This window comes from Lepidochelys kempii, chromosome 8 (assembly GCF_965140285.1).
Source record: "Lepidochelys kempii isolate rLepKem1 chromosome 8, rLepKem1.hap1, whole genome shotgun sequence".
Classification (NCBI taxonomy): domain Eukaryota; kingdom Metazoa; phylum Chordata; order Testudines; family Cheloniidae; genus Lepidochelys; species Lepidochelys kempii.
In genome coordinates, this window is record NC_136387.1 from 24266194 (window position 1) to 24282317 (window position 16124).

Here is a 16124-nt window from a genome sequence, read left to right on the forward strand (position 1 = left end):
GGGGGAAGATACGCATCAGATGTTTAGAGGTTCTCCTTAGACGTATGGACCCAGTTTTCCCAGAACCATTGATTTCAGTAGGAGTAATGCTGGAATAAAGGCAAAATGAAAACTGAGGCCCTCAAGATGAGGGTAATTAACCACTGAAACAATTTACACCAACTGTCTTGGTGGATTCGCCATCACAGGCAATTTTTAAATCAAGCTTGGATGTTTTTCTAAAAGATATGGTCTCTGAATTATTTTGGGGAAGCTCTAGGGCCTGTTTTATACAAGTGGTAAGACTAGGTGATCACAATGGCCCATTCTGATCTTCTTTACATCTATGAGATTTCACTCTAAATATCTATGGTGTGAGTAACATGCCTTCCCAACATTACACAACTACATTTACATTCTGTTAGGTTTTCTTTATTTTTTTTTTTAGTTCAAGAATTACACACTAGCCAACATTATTATTATATATTTACATGCTGAAACTGGCTGCAATAAGTTTAAATTCAAGAAAATATCTCTTATGTGCTACTCATTTACAATCATCATTTTACTACCTCATTTATCCCAGAGGTTAGCAGTCCTTTTGAGAAAGACATGAAGATCTGATGCAATGATATCCACTAGTATTTTGCGTTTTCTAGCCATTGGAAAATGTGCATTATGTGCATATAAGAAAGGCTACAAGGTCATTAGTAAGGCTGATGATTACTACATTATGAAGTAAATAGTACTAAGTAAAAAAGAGATAAATCAGAACTGTGCAAAGACAGTACTAACAGAACCATTTAAACACCCATGCAAATAAAAATGTGAAGGAAGTCAAATCATAGTCAGCTTGTTAGAATTACTTATGATTCAAATGTCCACATGATCTTTAACTCAATCCATACGATGGACCATAAACAATAAAGCCTGGCGAATATTTGTCACATGGCAGTAACAGTGCAAACATACAAAATGTTTATCAAATTGGAATAGATGACCTCATGACCGAGAGAAACATTAAAAAAAATAGTATGACAGTGTAGCTAAGATTTCCAACATTTCATATTCACTGTCAAAGCATTTACTAAAAATAAATAAATAATTTGATACATATAAATGTGTGTCTTGCATATTCTTGCAGAGATGATCTATTTCAATTAGAATTAATTAATGGATATTTAAAATGTTGTTATTTTTACAAAGTAGAATAGGGCAGTGGTTTTGATTAACATTCCATTTGCTCCTTAAAAATTTTGACAAAGTTCCTAGTGCATTTTGTTAAACTTTACCTTTGGTGTTAAGCAGTGACTTATTAGTTTTCCCTTTTTAAACAATTTCTGAAGTGAAGATTCTTTGGCTTTGGGGGACTATGCTATCTAATGACGGTCAAACAGGTTTTTATTTTAAAGTCTACTAATATATATATCATAAGAGAGACAGATTTCAGGAACAGATGCAGCAGACAGGCTTTCTGTAGCGAAATCATTATGGACTGAATTCTCCTTTACACTAATATCCCTTTACTTAACAGGCCAAAGTGGTGTAAAAGGGTCTCACTGTAAATGAGAATCAGGTCCTACCATCTTAATGTTGATCTGAGTACTGAGCGCTGAACTACAATCTTCTGTTGCTTTAATTTTTTAACCATACAAAAATAACCTGTTATGCAAGCAGTAACATTGTTGCAATGACAATTTTACACTACAGTACTTTCCTTGAATTTTTGTATTAAAACTCTTATCTCAAATCCAAATCTGTTTATGCAAAAGGGTGTTTAAATTACTCTGCTAGAGCACTGCAATTATTGTACTTAGTAAAAAAAAGTCACTAAACAATTACCTTATCTATTGACTGCTCATTTACAGCTTATTTAGTTATTTACATAATTTTAGGACATATTAACCTAAACCATAAATAGAATTAGCTTTTTGCCTTACCATAAAGTACAAATTAGAAGTTAAAAATGTTTAAGAAATCTGATAATATTTACACAAGTTCAGCTTAAATCATGGTTGCTCACATTATATGTTCTATGTACACATAGCAAAATGTTATGATCACTACTATTATAATATTGTACCCTGGACATCCCCGCCCTAAGTTATTTTTCTATAAATATTAATATTTTCTTTTTTCTTGGTATCAATAGGACTTTTTTGTTATTGAAAAGTTACTAGTGGACAGTGTTGTTACTAAAAAAAAGGAGAAGAAATAGGCAAGCAATGTGAGGAGTAGTCTAATTTCAGATGCAAGGAGGTACAGTACTATCATAAATGTCAAACTGTGCAATGCTTCATAAGAATTATATGCATTGATCTGCTGATATAGAAATGCCCAGTTACCCTGTATAGTAAGATTTTTTTTAATACATTAATTTGCTTTCTCAAAAAATTATTCATACTCTGGGTGATGATAGAAACAAAACTGTTATTAGCTTATTCCTTTAACACACCAACATATGAATATGTGTATTTATATAATGTGTATATAAACACATATGCATATATAGATATATATAAATATATTTGTCTATATACACATACACTTGGATAATGTTTAACATTTGTTTACTTCTCTTATGTTAAGTAGCGTGTTAATTATGGAATTGGAACATGGTTTAATATTTATAGTAAAAGTTATTTGACCTTTAATTTTAATGCACACTTTGCCTAAAATGAACAGGGTTTGTTCCCTCGGTATAAGACCACCCCCCTCACTTTCTCTATGCATTGTGCTTTTGTACCTGACAGATTTTATGTCCTTTGTATTAGAGTCTAAAAACTCTCTGAAGTATTCTGTAACATTATTTAAGACTCTGGTTCTCCCTCCCACCCCCGGGAACGATAAAGGAAATATTCAGAATGACATTGCTTGAGTCTTTCTTCCCAGTCATTAAACCACAATAGGATAGAAACGTAACATTCCTTATGCAAACACAGAAATATGTTGCATGAGTTTTCAGTTCTGAAAATGCATATTATACTTACTAGCAGTCATATACAGTTTATATTTACATATTGATCTCAAATATATCATTAATTAAAACTGTGCCATATTATAGTCATAATTTTCCCATGAATTTCACAAAGATGAAAAACACCTTAATTGCTGGCTGTTCTGCATAATGAAATAACAACATGTGTATTTCTAATTATATTACAAACATTATCTAAATTGTAACTTTAATATTTTAGTTAGTGGATCTAACAACAGTGAACAGGAGTGGAAGGGTTTGGAGTATTCTTTTTAGGTAAATTCTAAGGTAAAAGCTAGTCTGGTTGGTCTAATTTACTCAGAGGGTAGTACACATGATAAAAAGCACAGCTGTTGTATGCTGGCGTAATTTATCACTTTTGTCACAAATGTCCCAAGAAGAGGAGGTAATGACTCACACTCCCTTGGTTCTGGTTCTTCCATGCCAGGGTCTTGTCAGTTATCCTCCCCTACACTACCCCCACCACCCAGCCTATTCATATCACAGTGTTTAGCTTTAGTACAAAATTATACCAATCCACATTTGGAAGGGTTTTCCAAAAGTTTTTGTACATGACATTAGTAGCCAAAAGGAAATTAAAGTGCTCCTTCCTCCTATTGATACATCCTTCCCAGTGACACCTGAGCAGAAACCAGACATTTTCTCTTACCTGACAAATAGCAACATTAGAGAGTATTATGGCTTGTACTATATCTTCAGATAAATTAATATGCAACACTAGGATCTGATCTCCATGGTTTTGACTACAGCTGACTTGCTAAACCAGTGCAGAGAGTAAACATACTCTCTATTAGGTTTTATATTTGAGGCATATCTACCATTTGTGTACACTGTGCTCCCTGTATTTAAACTATGCTTCTGTGAAACACAAGTGTTAAAGGCTCTTAGTGCATTGAATGAAAACTGTGAGTATAAGACAGCATTGGGTTATCACAAAGGGTGCCATATATAAAAATAGACTTCTAAGACTGTTACCAATTTGTGGTGTGGATCCTTTCCCGAGAAGTTAGGATGAGTTTGCATGCATGATTCATAGAAGTTCAAACTTCAAATGCAGCTACAAAAGCACATTGTTCTGGTTTCTGAAATGCACTGAGAACTCATGTGTGATTAGCCATGGAAAGGCTAATCACATGGTCAAAAGCTTGAATATACATGCAGTTCAAGGTTTGACCAAAGAGGCAGTACTGAGTACCCACCATTCCCCTAAAAAAGAGAGTTGTGGGTACTCAGTGCATCTAATTTTCAGGTTCTTTCCCAATAACATTCAAAGCTATTTTTTCTCTCTTTCTGAAGCAGAAACCCATGGTAATGTGGAATAAAAGTAAAAAATAATGGTGTAAACTTGGCCTATTAATCCTCAAAGCAGTTTTCCTATAATCATTTGTCTCTCCTAACCCTTCTCCACAGAAATTTCCATGAGATACTACTACTTTTTTAAAGGAGAGAAAAAAAATCTGCTTTTTATGAAAAATGTTAAGGAATCATTCTTAAAAGGACTGGCAATTGAATCCTTAAATATGGAAAACATAGCTGTAAATTTTCCTCTGCTATATCAGAAATACTACTATTCAGAGCATGCTGGAATTTGTGGTTCTTTAAGAAATCTGTATATAGCTGAGAGGTAGCATAGTTACAACAGGATATGTCTACTGCTATCGTAACTATTTTTCGTTGAAGAGCAGAGTGAATAGTTCTGTAGAAGTCATTAGAAGTTGGTGATTTTTCTTACCACAGTTGTCAATTTTTATTTTTCATTAAATGAGCACATTTTCTAACTTGCCTGACCCTTTAGGAATAGTTCTCCTATAAAAAAAAAATTACATGGAAGGAAAAACAAGAGGATACTATTTTCTTTTAAATAAAAATCTCCCACATTTTCTAAGGCAAAATTGAATTTTGCCAGTTTTTAAAGGAAGCCATTAGACCTTCTAAAGCAGGAAACACTGAAAAGCTTAGTTAATCTGTTAAAGGCATGCCTACCAAATTGTTCCCTTTATAATATCTTATTAAATTAAATTAAACAAACAAACAAACAAATGCATGGCACGGTCTGGAGAAAATATCCTATCTGTAAATTTTCTATTGAAGTTACAAAAATGGAAACTTTCTGAAATCTGAATTCTTCAAACAGCTAACATATTAATTCCTGTAACTGTCTGCTCTCTCAATAACTTTTAAATTGGACGTTAGATTCTGAATATAAAGGCATTCTCAGGTGTAAAGCACGGAAGCCTACAAACCTGAAAAAAACCACTCAATTCCATATGAATCTTTTGGACTCATACAGGGACATTGACTGACAACATTCATTTGTACAATATGATTCTAGCCTTCCTTTTCTTTGGGGCTGCATTCTTGAATGGTTGCCACTTGTCTCCCCTTTTCTATCCTAAAAGGGCAGGGCACCAATGGTTTCCATTAGCCGTCTGTAAAGTTACTATTTGGCCAACCAACATTTGGCACTTTGAACAAATGATTCCATCTCCCAGGAACTGAGCACATCAACATGTCCACCATTTAGGTCATGATAGGTTGGTCCATCTCTAAATCTGATTTCCACATTCCCCCACATATCAAAAGTGCAATGAATTGTAACCATGACCTTATGCCAACTCTTTAAAATCCAAAACAAAACTAGTATTACTTGCTTAAGTTTCTGTGCAAACTCCTAACCCGCTCATAATATCAGTCAAAGATTTAGTCTTTCAATAAAAATTAGCAATTACCTGACTACTGCTCAGAAATCTTTGACCATCATCATCATGAAGGTGAGATGATAGGCACTACTTGTTTGAGTTTACACATTTAGAAGATAAGTGTATATGTTTCATAAGCATGATAGCATCTTAGTACACTCTTTAATCAAGTATAGATGCATATGTACTCGATGTGCAATTTCAAAGAAATGACACATTCTGCTGTTAAAACTCAAACCTGTCTCCCAAATTTCCCTTTTTTATAGTTTAAGTTTTTAAACTCATATATATGAGTGTTGAAAAAAAATGATTGAATGGAATTTTGCTTTCACTCTTCATATACACCAACATTTTTAAAAGGGGGAACATGTTTCTACTGTAACTAAGAATGTGTTTATGACTTAGCAGAAGCAACTGAAACATTATAAAACAGACCGTAGAGTGGGCCAGCAACTAAGGTGTTTTAAAGTAACTTTTGTCCTGAATAGAATTTTTCTAAGTCCCACTTTTGGCTGTACAACCAATTTGGAGAGAAATCCAGTTCTTGCTTTCTGTGTGGCTTTGTTTTTTAGTTCACATAGTAAAGCCAATAGACAATATTGAAGAAGGAAAAAACAACAGGGAAGAATATGCGTGACCATCGATCTATGGCATTTACATCAGTCAAGTCAGGGATGTTAATTTTCAGTTGAGAGGCACGTCTCCGTAGCCTACTTTTCTTTTGTGCCACATGTCGCTCCAGGGCATTGCGTCCAAAGCTGTGTCTGGGCAAGCCAGCTTTCCGGTACTGGATGCTTGAAGTATCGTAGGCCAGCATAGTGCTTCTAGGGTCCCCAAGCCCCATAACAGCCTCGGAGGCAGCCATCTCATTTTTAATTTCAAGTGTGCTCAACAAAATGTTTTCATGTGGATCCATCTGCAAGATATAAGAAGGCAGCTTTAGCATGGGGGAACGAAAAGCCCAATCAGTTGTAAACTGAGATCACATTGACAAAGGTTGGACCTAACAATACCAATCCACTTGATTCCTATCTATCGAAAAAACTTCTACTCCTGTCCTTTAAATACAACCATTACAGTTTTTACTGTCATTCCTTTGTAAATGATAATAGTAATAAGGCCTGTCCTGTATGTCTGAACAGATAATATTTGCTGGATCCCAGATTTTAAGAGCAGAGGCCATACACAGTTATGACCCAGCGTCAGTGGCCACATCCTAATCTCACATGTCTAGCACAAACCTCCATGCATCTTGAAAAAGTATGGTACTGCCCTTGTGCACACATATCTGGGTTTAATATAGTGCTAGGAGTTTTTTGGTTTTGGTTTTTCTTTTAACATGAAATGCAGCCTCTGCTTTGACAAAACCTCCAAATGTGCACGACAGAGGTGAATTCAGTGGTGCTATACATGAATGCTGGAGCATGCCCATGAGGATAAAGCAAACATGATTTGCTCCCTCAAGATACTCAGCAGTTTTGTAAGAAGATCACATAAGAAATCTTGAAATTCTAACACAACCACTGGCGACTGGGAGAGAAAATATGGACATGCTCTATATTATACCTATAGGCAGTCTCCACTCTCCAGTGCTCATGATCTTCATAAGCACAGTGCATGTTGGGTCATCTCATCAGACCAGAGCACTGGCAACAGCACAGGGCTGAATTTTAGAGGCAAGAAAAAAAATGCATTTATTTCAGAGTGTAATCACATTAAATTTAATTGCACATTTGTTTCAATATGTGGTTACTAACTTTTTAAAAAAAATTAATAACTCAAACAAGGCAATTCAATGAAAAAAGTATTCAGTGAAAAAAGCATTAATGCAATGTTATGATTAAAAGCCTGAATACACAAAAGTCAGGGCATTCAAAGTTACGGGACTAAATTCTACTCTAGTGTAAATCTGGAATGCAACAGTGGCCCTTAAAACTTTTCCATTTTTAAAAAAAATAAATATATAAGCTTACCTAAATCTTTGTACTTTTCCCTACAATTCCCCATGTAGTTATCACAAGAAATATTTTGAATTATGGAAATACTGAGGTTAACTAACAGCAAATACTAGATAATTAATTAGGAAAAATGACGAGTTACAAGCCCTTTTGAAAGTTTCATTTTCCATATTGTCTAATCCAGATATGAGGGGTGAAAATCTGACCCTACTGAAGTCAATGGGAGATTTGTCATTCACCCCAATAGGGCCAGGATTTCACCCAAGAGGTTTAACAAAGGTCAGGCCTTGGGTTACTTTGGCTTAAAAAGGAAGCTAGACATCTGTACATTTATAAGAATCTACCATAGGAATGACTTTGGTTTAAACAAATTTGGCCACAGCTGAAGTTCTTTGAGACTGAACTGAATCTGAACAGTTTATCTACCCTCTGGCTGCACTGATATCAGCCCACAAGGTGTTCTTTAGAGAACATTATAGAATATACTTTGTATGAAAATACAAATACAAGTTTTATTATAGTCAAATAGACTTGGAACTTGACATGCTACAGTAAACAGCTAAGAACTTTTCTCCACTTAACTATTTATTTCTTTTGCACTGTGTCTTGTATGGCTGCTGTTGATATGTCATTAAGATCACTGAAATGTTAGCCTGCACCTAGCAAATGTGGCAGCACAGCAAGCTGCTGCATTTAGTATCACTAAACAGAAAGGAAGTAGTTGCAAGAATATATTTTGTTTTAGAACCTTTATTTATTTAAAATTCTAAACTAGTCTCTGGGGATAGGTGTCTTCTTCTGCACATATCACGTTTGTCTACCATGACAGCTGGAAAAGAGGTTTTGCAAAACCTCAACAACTTTTCTGAAGAAAAACAGAAGTAACCCCGAACACATTAAATTAGTGTTGGGCGAACCTCCAAATGGCTGAATGCTCAGATAAGCACACAAAAGTTCGCATGAGTATCCAGAACTAATCTGACCTTCCCACACCTGGAACATTTTTTGAACATCTCACAAGAATAGTAATTTTCCCGGTATTTCAGATCTTTCACTTCCAATCCAGGAAGCACAGAGGGATGTGAAAATGAAAAATAATAAAAAATATTAACCTAACTTTTGATCCTCAAAAAAGGTTCACTGTGAGATTAGAGTGAGGAATGTCATTTGAATTTACCAGGTTCGCCCAGCCCTAAATAAAATGTACAGGTACATTTGTTACTACATAGATGTTTGAGATAGAATGATAATGAATCATGTTTACTGTACACAGCACGATCCCAAAGCGCTTTACAAACTTTAGAAAGAAGAATCACTTCACAAGCCAGTGAAATGCAATCACCTGTCAGGTGAAATGTGGTGACTGTCTATCAGTGCAGAACAACACACTTTATTTTAATACAGGAAATGAAGAATGCTGTAGCCAATTGAAACTATGGGGTGGGTGGGTGGTGGTGGGAAGGTCAAATAAGCAGAACATAATTACACAAATTGAAATTTGGCCAGGAGGCTTGGGGTTGCGGTGCCTACTCCTACAAAAAGTGCCATGGGATCTTTAATGACCATAAATGGTCAGGACCTCAATTTTAAGTCTCTAAGGATAAAAACATTTAAAAAACAATGAAAGATACCTTTGTTGAATACATTTCTGGACAATGATATGTGCCAATTATTCTTCTGTCCTGTAAGTTAATAAAATCAAGACCAGTTTCCTTAGAGATAAGGTAGCTGTTATCTTTCAGTAAAAATTAATGCACTATAGGGTATTAATAGGATATGCATTTTTAATTAAAGGTACAGGGCCCTCTAAGCCAACAGCCAGCATAAGTATATTCTGGCTTTAGAGGTGCTATTACTGCCTTGGCCCTGCCACTGTAGGTAACAAATTAGTGACGTAAATGCATTTTTTCTGACTGGTCATTCTGACCCAGGAAGATATGATGATATGAAAAGAATCATAGAAATTATTTTTGGGGGAAGTGGGCATACAAGTGGTTTCAAAGGTGGTAGCAGAAGGTTAAAAAAAATCTTTTGGTGCTGAATGATTGTTCAACCATACAACAGGACTCCTTATGGTGAACAGAGTTCAAACATAACGGAGAAATTCCCAGGGGAGGAGGGAGGGAAGAAAGGAGGATGGGAAGATGATGAAAAAAGTAGCAGTAAAAACTATGGAAATAAAAGGTGAATTCAGAAGTGGAAAAGTGGTGCCTAGAGCACAGCACACATGCAGGAGTTTTCATCACCAGTCTAATAAGGAGGATGGCAAAATAAATGGCATAAATGGTATTCATAGTAGGTCTAGGTCGAGCTGAGAAAAAATGACCCTGGAGCCCTATAAGAAGGTTACTGATCTTTTCTGATGGCCTCCCAAACAAAAGAAATACACAGAGAAGAGAGTGTTTAAATGTTATCATTGTATGTTCTCCCTGCTACACAGAAACTCCAAAATGATGGCTATCTAAAGGAATTCCTGTTACACTTATTAATTATCCAATGTAAAATATCTTAAATGTACAACTTCTACATTCATTCTCATGGGTATATAAATTTAGGAGGATTCACTTCCACAAACAAACAATCACTCTTCTCTCTAGATGCTGGTAGGGAATCAGTAACTTGGTTTTGGAGTATTATCTCCTGCTGTATTCAACATTTATTTATCCCTGTAATGGATAACTTAGCCATTCAAAACACATAATATCATTGACATCTTTACTTTCTGGTATTCAAACAAAATTCTTGTTTAATCTATATAGTATAGATACTTGCAGATACGGATTGTTCATTTTAAAGACAGGGTGGCACAGAAGAAATGTATAAGATAGATATGATGGCTGGTATTTCAGTGAAATCTGGGTGAAACAAGAACATAGGTGAGAAATGCATAGAAATTATGTACAATTTCATTAGGTAAGGGTATGCCCTGCCAAATTTGCCAAAGCCAAATTGGTCCACTCTGCCAGGACAGGAAAAGTAAAATTACCTAATTTGTTCAGAAGTTTATTTGTCTTTCTAATTTCACTGTAGAAAATATTCAAAAAAATTTAATGGTTTACAAATGGCAGCCAAACTATATGTAGTTGTTCTGGAGTGGTAAATGTGCTTCTAAAACTAACTGTATATGCACTTCAAAATGCATGTAAATATTTCAAAATCTCCAAATATGGACCTGTGCCACTAAATATGCACATGGGTGTTTGTGCCCCCATAGAAGAAAGCGAGCTTTACTTTCAGAACTATAGCAATTGTTCAGAAAGAAACCTGACACTAGGCAAAGCTCTCCTGGGTTCAGATTTTGTAACAACTTGAAAAGTGAGAAGTTCATAGACTTTGCAGTTAACCTGAGGTGAGATGTGAGCAAACATGGGCTGAGTTATGATTTCAGGTGATTTTGTTAGATTTTAGGGCAAGATGGAAATTCAACAAAACTCTACAGAGTCAGTAGTGATTTCCTTCAGGTTCTTGGGTTTATCTAAACCCTAAAACTCAAAGTAAATCAATGGGGTTTAACTCACACTGATAGGAAACTTTGAAAATAAACTGAAAAAAACATGTGAACCAAGACTGCTGAGCTTTACGCATCTCTAATTACTTGCACCAAAATTCCCAGGGGCCTAATTTCACCAATGGGGGTTAAAAAAAGAAAACTCAGCAAACTCCATAATTTCACATTTCCACACAACATCTACATTCCAGACCTGACTATGTTCCTTCAGGGTTTGAGCCAAAGCCCACTGAAGTCAATGGAAAGACTCATTAATTTCAAAGGGTTTTGAATCAGAAGTTGAATTTGCTCCATGGCTTACAATGTGGAGGACACTGTTGGAAAAGGCCAGAGATGTGATTCTTGGTCTCCTTATATCCAGTCTTGGTCCCTAGACTCTAGTTTACAGCAGCCATTTTGTAATACCAGTTATCCTTACCTATTTCCAGGAGTAAATAGACACAGGCACCTGAACCATCCAGTGGAGAGAAGGATGAGGAGCAGTCTATATAGATACAATTTCTCCCTCCCTACTTTTAGCCAGGGAAAGTTTAGCCCTACCTTATCCCCTAGCAGAATGGGAGGGACTAGGCATATAAACAAAACCTTTAAATTGTGTGTTCAATCTCCATTTCCATATAGCAGCTTTAGGTGACTGTAACCTGCAACTAAATCTCTGAATCAGGAAACCATCCCAATTCAGGACAGCACTGAAGCAGATGCTTAATTTTAAGGGGTCTTAAGCACATTATTAAAGTTAAGCATAGACTTAAGTGCTTTCCTGAATCGGGGCTTAAAATATTACCCTTCGCCCCTTAATCTACAGTAGTAATGTGTGTAATAGTTGTTAGGTATTATGAATCCTCAGGTGAAGGAAGAAAGATTCATTGGGAGAAGGAAGGAATTTTACAAGGCAAAGCAGGTAAGACAAGACAGGAATGAACGGACATATAGGAAAACAATAGTGAATGTATTTCAGCTATCTCAAAGGAATAAGCTTACACACACACACACACACCCACACCCACACACCAAACAGTCCTTTTTAAAAATCTCTGTAATGATATTTGGCAAGTTAAATACCTATTATTACCAAATACACATTGTTTAAGCTACACTGCAATTTAGAAACCTAAAAAAAAAAGAAAAGAAAAAGTATGCATTTGAAAAATGTTATTAGAACTCCATTGATCGTATTTAAGGGCAATCACCACCTCTTTAAGAAATCTGAGTGCAGAGAAAATGGGATGTCGGTAAAAATTTGACATCACAAACCACCATAATTGAAGTGGAAAAAAATTTCATTCTAACCTGTATTGGTTGTAGCTTAAAGCAAACAAAAAAACCTGTGAACCAAATTTTCTCAAATGTGCATACAGCATAGACATTTTTTTTTCCCCGATTGGAAACTAATCTGAAGGTTCTGAAGTTTAAAATTGGACCTGTCTGAACTATCAAATTTTTTTTTAAATGGGACACTTTTTTGTGTGCTGGGGGAGGGAAGGAAACAAACCTTTATCTGAAGTAATATATAAGGAAGCTTTTGAGTAGAGCTGACTGAAAATTTTAAAATTTCAAAATAATGAAAATTTTTAGCAGAACTATAAAAATGTTGAGAAATTTAGGACGTAGTGAAGAAAAGGGATTTTAAGTCCTTTACTAGGCCATTCATCTAGTCACTGGATGCCTTCCCTATGGAGTACCTGCACTGGACATCTGCCCTACACTTACAAATTAAGTTGTGACATATAGCCTACCACCTTTTCTTCTTCCTGACACCCACTGTGGGGAAGGCGAAAAACCTCACTCCACCGAAGCCGATCTGGCGGTGAGGGAAAATTTCCTTCCCAGTCCCCCTAAAAAGGAGCGACTAGCACAATGCCCACAGTATATCCTAACTTAACCTGATATTAGCCATCTCTCGGGGAGGGAGGGCGGCTGCTACCTTGCCTGCTGTGTGGAAAAAGGGCTTCCAACACCCAGGGCCTTCTGATCTCAGATTCCTGAGGAGTGAGTCAGCACCACAAATCTGACCACTGATCACCTTTTGCAGCAGTTTCTGACCTCCTCCCTACCGCCGCATAAAAGCACCGCTGCCTTCCTTCAGCAAGCCCAGACAATGTTCCCTGCCTCCGCTTCAGGTGCGGTGTGGTCATTCTCACTCTTTTTGGGAGATCATCACACATCTTATTCGAATCACATTTACATAGGTCTACCTTTTGGGAGGATCATACAAAAATGCTTTTGTTGTGAGGGAAATCTTTGCAGTTCATTTTTAAGTGGCAGATTAATTGAATACAACATTACCCTAGACAATAATTTAAGAGCAAAAAATTTATTTCCTTTAAAAAAAAATGAAGTCTAATTGACAATATAAGCCTGGGGAGGAGGGAGTGAGAAACATTTCAGATGATGATTAGCTGTGAGGCTTATGACTTAACTAAGACAGAAATAAGCTGATGAACAGGAAGCATGTGCAAAAATGTATCATGTATGTTTTCAGTATCTTAAAGATATTTGTTTTTTTCTTGCATATTGAAATGATTTTTGTACATAAGGCAAAACTCTCACAGACTTCCTCTCAGTAGGGTCTACACGAGTGGGATCCTACTATTAATTAAGCTTATGAAGTACCTCAACATGAGGAGCATGCACCAAAAGCCACTACAGAAAGAGCGCCAAATGGCTTATCTCCAAACATTTATAACTGAAATCCTCTATTGCAGCTCTTTGAATGTTTCCTGAAAAGCCAAATATGCTGGAAATACTGGATTGTTATCACAACTGGTGGTAGCAATTTGAAAAGATAGACACAAAGATCTTACGCTATCAATTGGCAATAGTTCTGTTTTTGATACACAAGCTAGACAGTCAACATAATGCTAATAAGTTTTGGCATATCTAGCCCATTCTCAAAACAAACTGCTGTAAAATGCAGACAAAATACTTTTCCAACATGAAGTCAAGTCAAATATATGAAGCCTTAAGGGGCAAGCACTCAGGCACAGGGGGATGTTTAATCACAACTTGGAAGATAAGAAACTGGAGAGAAGATTGCATGGCATGTTCCATTCATCTTCATACAACATAGTTGCTTGGATGCAGGTTAAACTTCAGGATTTTGGAGTGTGTCAGAATTATGATTCTTTGACCCCCAACTCAAAGCTTAAGGGAGGAACAGGTGTCACTGGCCTTAAGAAGCAGTGGCAAATACTATGAATAAGAAATGGGGTGAAATTTCTCTCGACTCCAGCAGGACCAGAATTTCATTCATGATTATGGAGAATTATTTGCAAATTTCTAGCCACAGGAAAATGTTTATATTTTTGAAGGTTATCTTCACAACAAAGGAGCTAGAAATGTCTTTGTAAACAAAAATTAAAGAAAATGAATAAAGGAGTAATTTCAAGGTCAGAAAAACTGGCTGTGGGCTTCACTGATCGTTTGGTATCATTAAAATTAGCAGTGCTCTGTTGTAAAGTAATTAGAAAAGCTCCTCTATCATTTACTTTGTTAGAATTAGAACATAATGTGTGGCTTACCTGTACCTTGATATTCTAGTTTTAGGGCATGTTTGGGGGAAATATGCACGACAAGAACAGAATGAGGGTTTCTGTTGCAGAAGAAATAGAGGCATTTTAGGCTTTTTTCCAAGTAAAATTCTGCATGGATGTCAAAAATATCCAAGTACATTATATATTTAGATTTATACATACACTCATTCTAAAGTAGGTAAAGAAAGGGAACACACTGTTTTGCCCCATTTTGCCATTTTCAGTTGGAAATTTGAATTTTTTTTATGTTCAGATTAGTTATAACACACACACTAATGTATATAGCCTCTCTGCAAATTCCAGAAAATGCAAATTATCAACAAAAAATAGGGTGGGAAAAAATTTTTTTGGTGGATATTTTCTTCTGTTTATTTACCAGCTTGTGTGTAGGTGCATTTATATATTGTATATCTATAAATGACAGTGTATTGAAAACATTTGCATGCGTGCACACACACAGAGCACGTGTAACATAGGATTCTATAGCAACATCTTCACTCCAGGTATTTTAAGAACATATTGGGTTTAATCCCAGAAAAACAAACAAAATTTTTATGTCTTGGAAAAAAGTGTAAAATGACTAACAGTTTATTAGACAACTGTCACCCTCAATTATTATGTACAGGGGTATCAATATTTTCAATTTGCATCTGGAAAACACCTGGGTTATTCAGGTCATCCCAAATGAGTGCTGATAAAATTGTTATGCCACACCACACTATATATTTGGCATATGTGATATGGTACAAAAACCTATTTTACAAATGTTTTTTAAATTGTTTGGCTTTTGGAATTTTCTTTTGTAGCCCTCTTGTTGTAAAGCCATGTGCTTAAGTTACCATGAGTCCCAGTCTATAGGGCTCAGAGGGAGCCATGCTGCCTCTAAAAATGACCTAAAGTATTTTTTTTTTAGTTTAAAAGTTCTACACCTTTATTGTCTGATAACTCAGAACTTTATGTAGCAAGAAGCAAGGAAAATTCTCCCATTTCCAAAGGTAATGTTTTCTGTTTCTAGCCCTGCAGGAACCTGAGATAATGGAGGAGGGAGTGGTCAGAGGGTGAGTCTGAAACAATTTTACCTGGAAAAGTAGCTTTTCTGTAGTTTCCCCCAGGGGAGACTGAAGGTAGCCTTGGCTGTGAAGTCTCTGGCAGTTAGGGAACTGAAGCCCATTTTGGTATCAGAGCCAGCGTGGGAGTAGAGGGCCTTTATGTGGAGGGACTCTGGACCCATCAGGTTTGAGAGTAGGCCCCGCCATATTTACTGGGAGAGAGGAAGGTAAAGCACATTCCCTCTGCCTCCATTCTGACTGCATGTTGCAAGGTAATCTCCTTGAAGAAATCCCTATGGACATTTCAGCCACTTCAGTGAAAAAAAGTCACATCCAGTGACTTTTCAAGGCAGGTGGTGGGGACTGAGGAGAGACCGAGGATGATCTGGCCCTTTGTGTT

The 16124-nt window shown here is 36.2% G+C and overlaps 1 protein-coding gene across 11 annotated transcripts in view; it reads right to left on the bottom strand.

Annotated features, from left to right (window-relative positions):
* Window positions 1-395: 395 nt before the first annotated feature.
* GABRB2 (gamma-aminobutyric acid type A receptor subunit beta2) overlaps window positions 396-16124 on the bottom strand; it is a 309567-nt gene continuing 293838 nt past the window's right edge. For 6 of the 11 annotated variants that reach the window (XM_073355894.2, XM_073355893.1, XM_073355895.2 and 3 more), the window contains 2 exons: window positions 9266-9316; window positions 396-6592 (listed from right to left, as the gene is read on the bottom strand). In XM_073355894.2, the coding sequence (XP_073211995.1) occupies window positions 6245-6592; window positions 9266-9316 (399 nt within the window). In that variant the 3' untranslated portion in view covers window positions 396-6244. Of the gene's footprint in view, window positions 6593-7282; window positions 7340-9265; window positions 9317-13165; window positions 13338-16124 lie in introns of those variants that run through there. The other 5 variants (XM_073355896.2, XM_073355901.2, XM_073355900.2 and 2 more) reach the window with 4 other exon arrangements.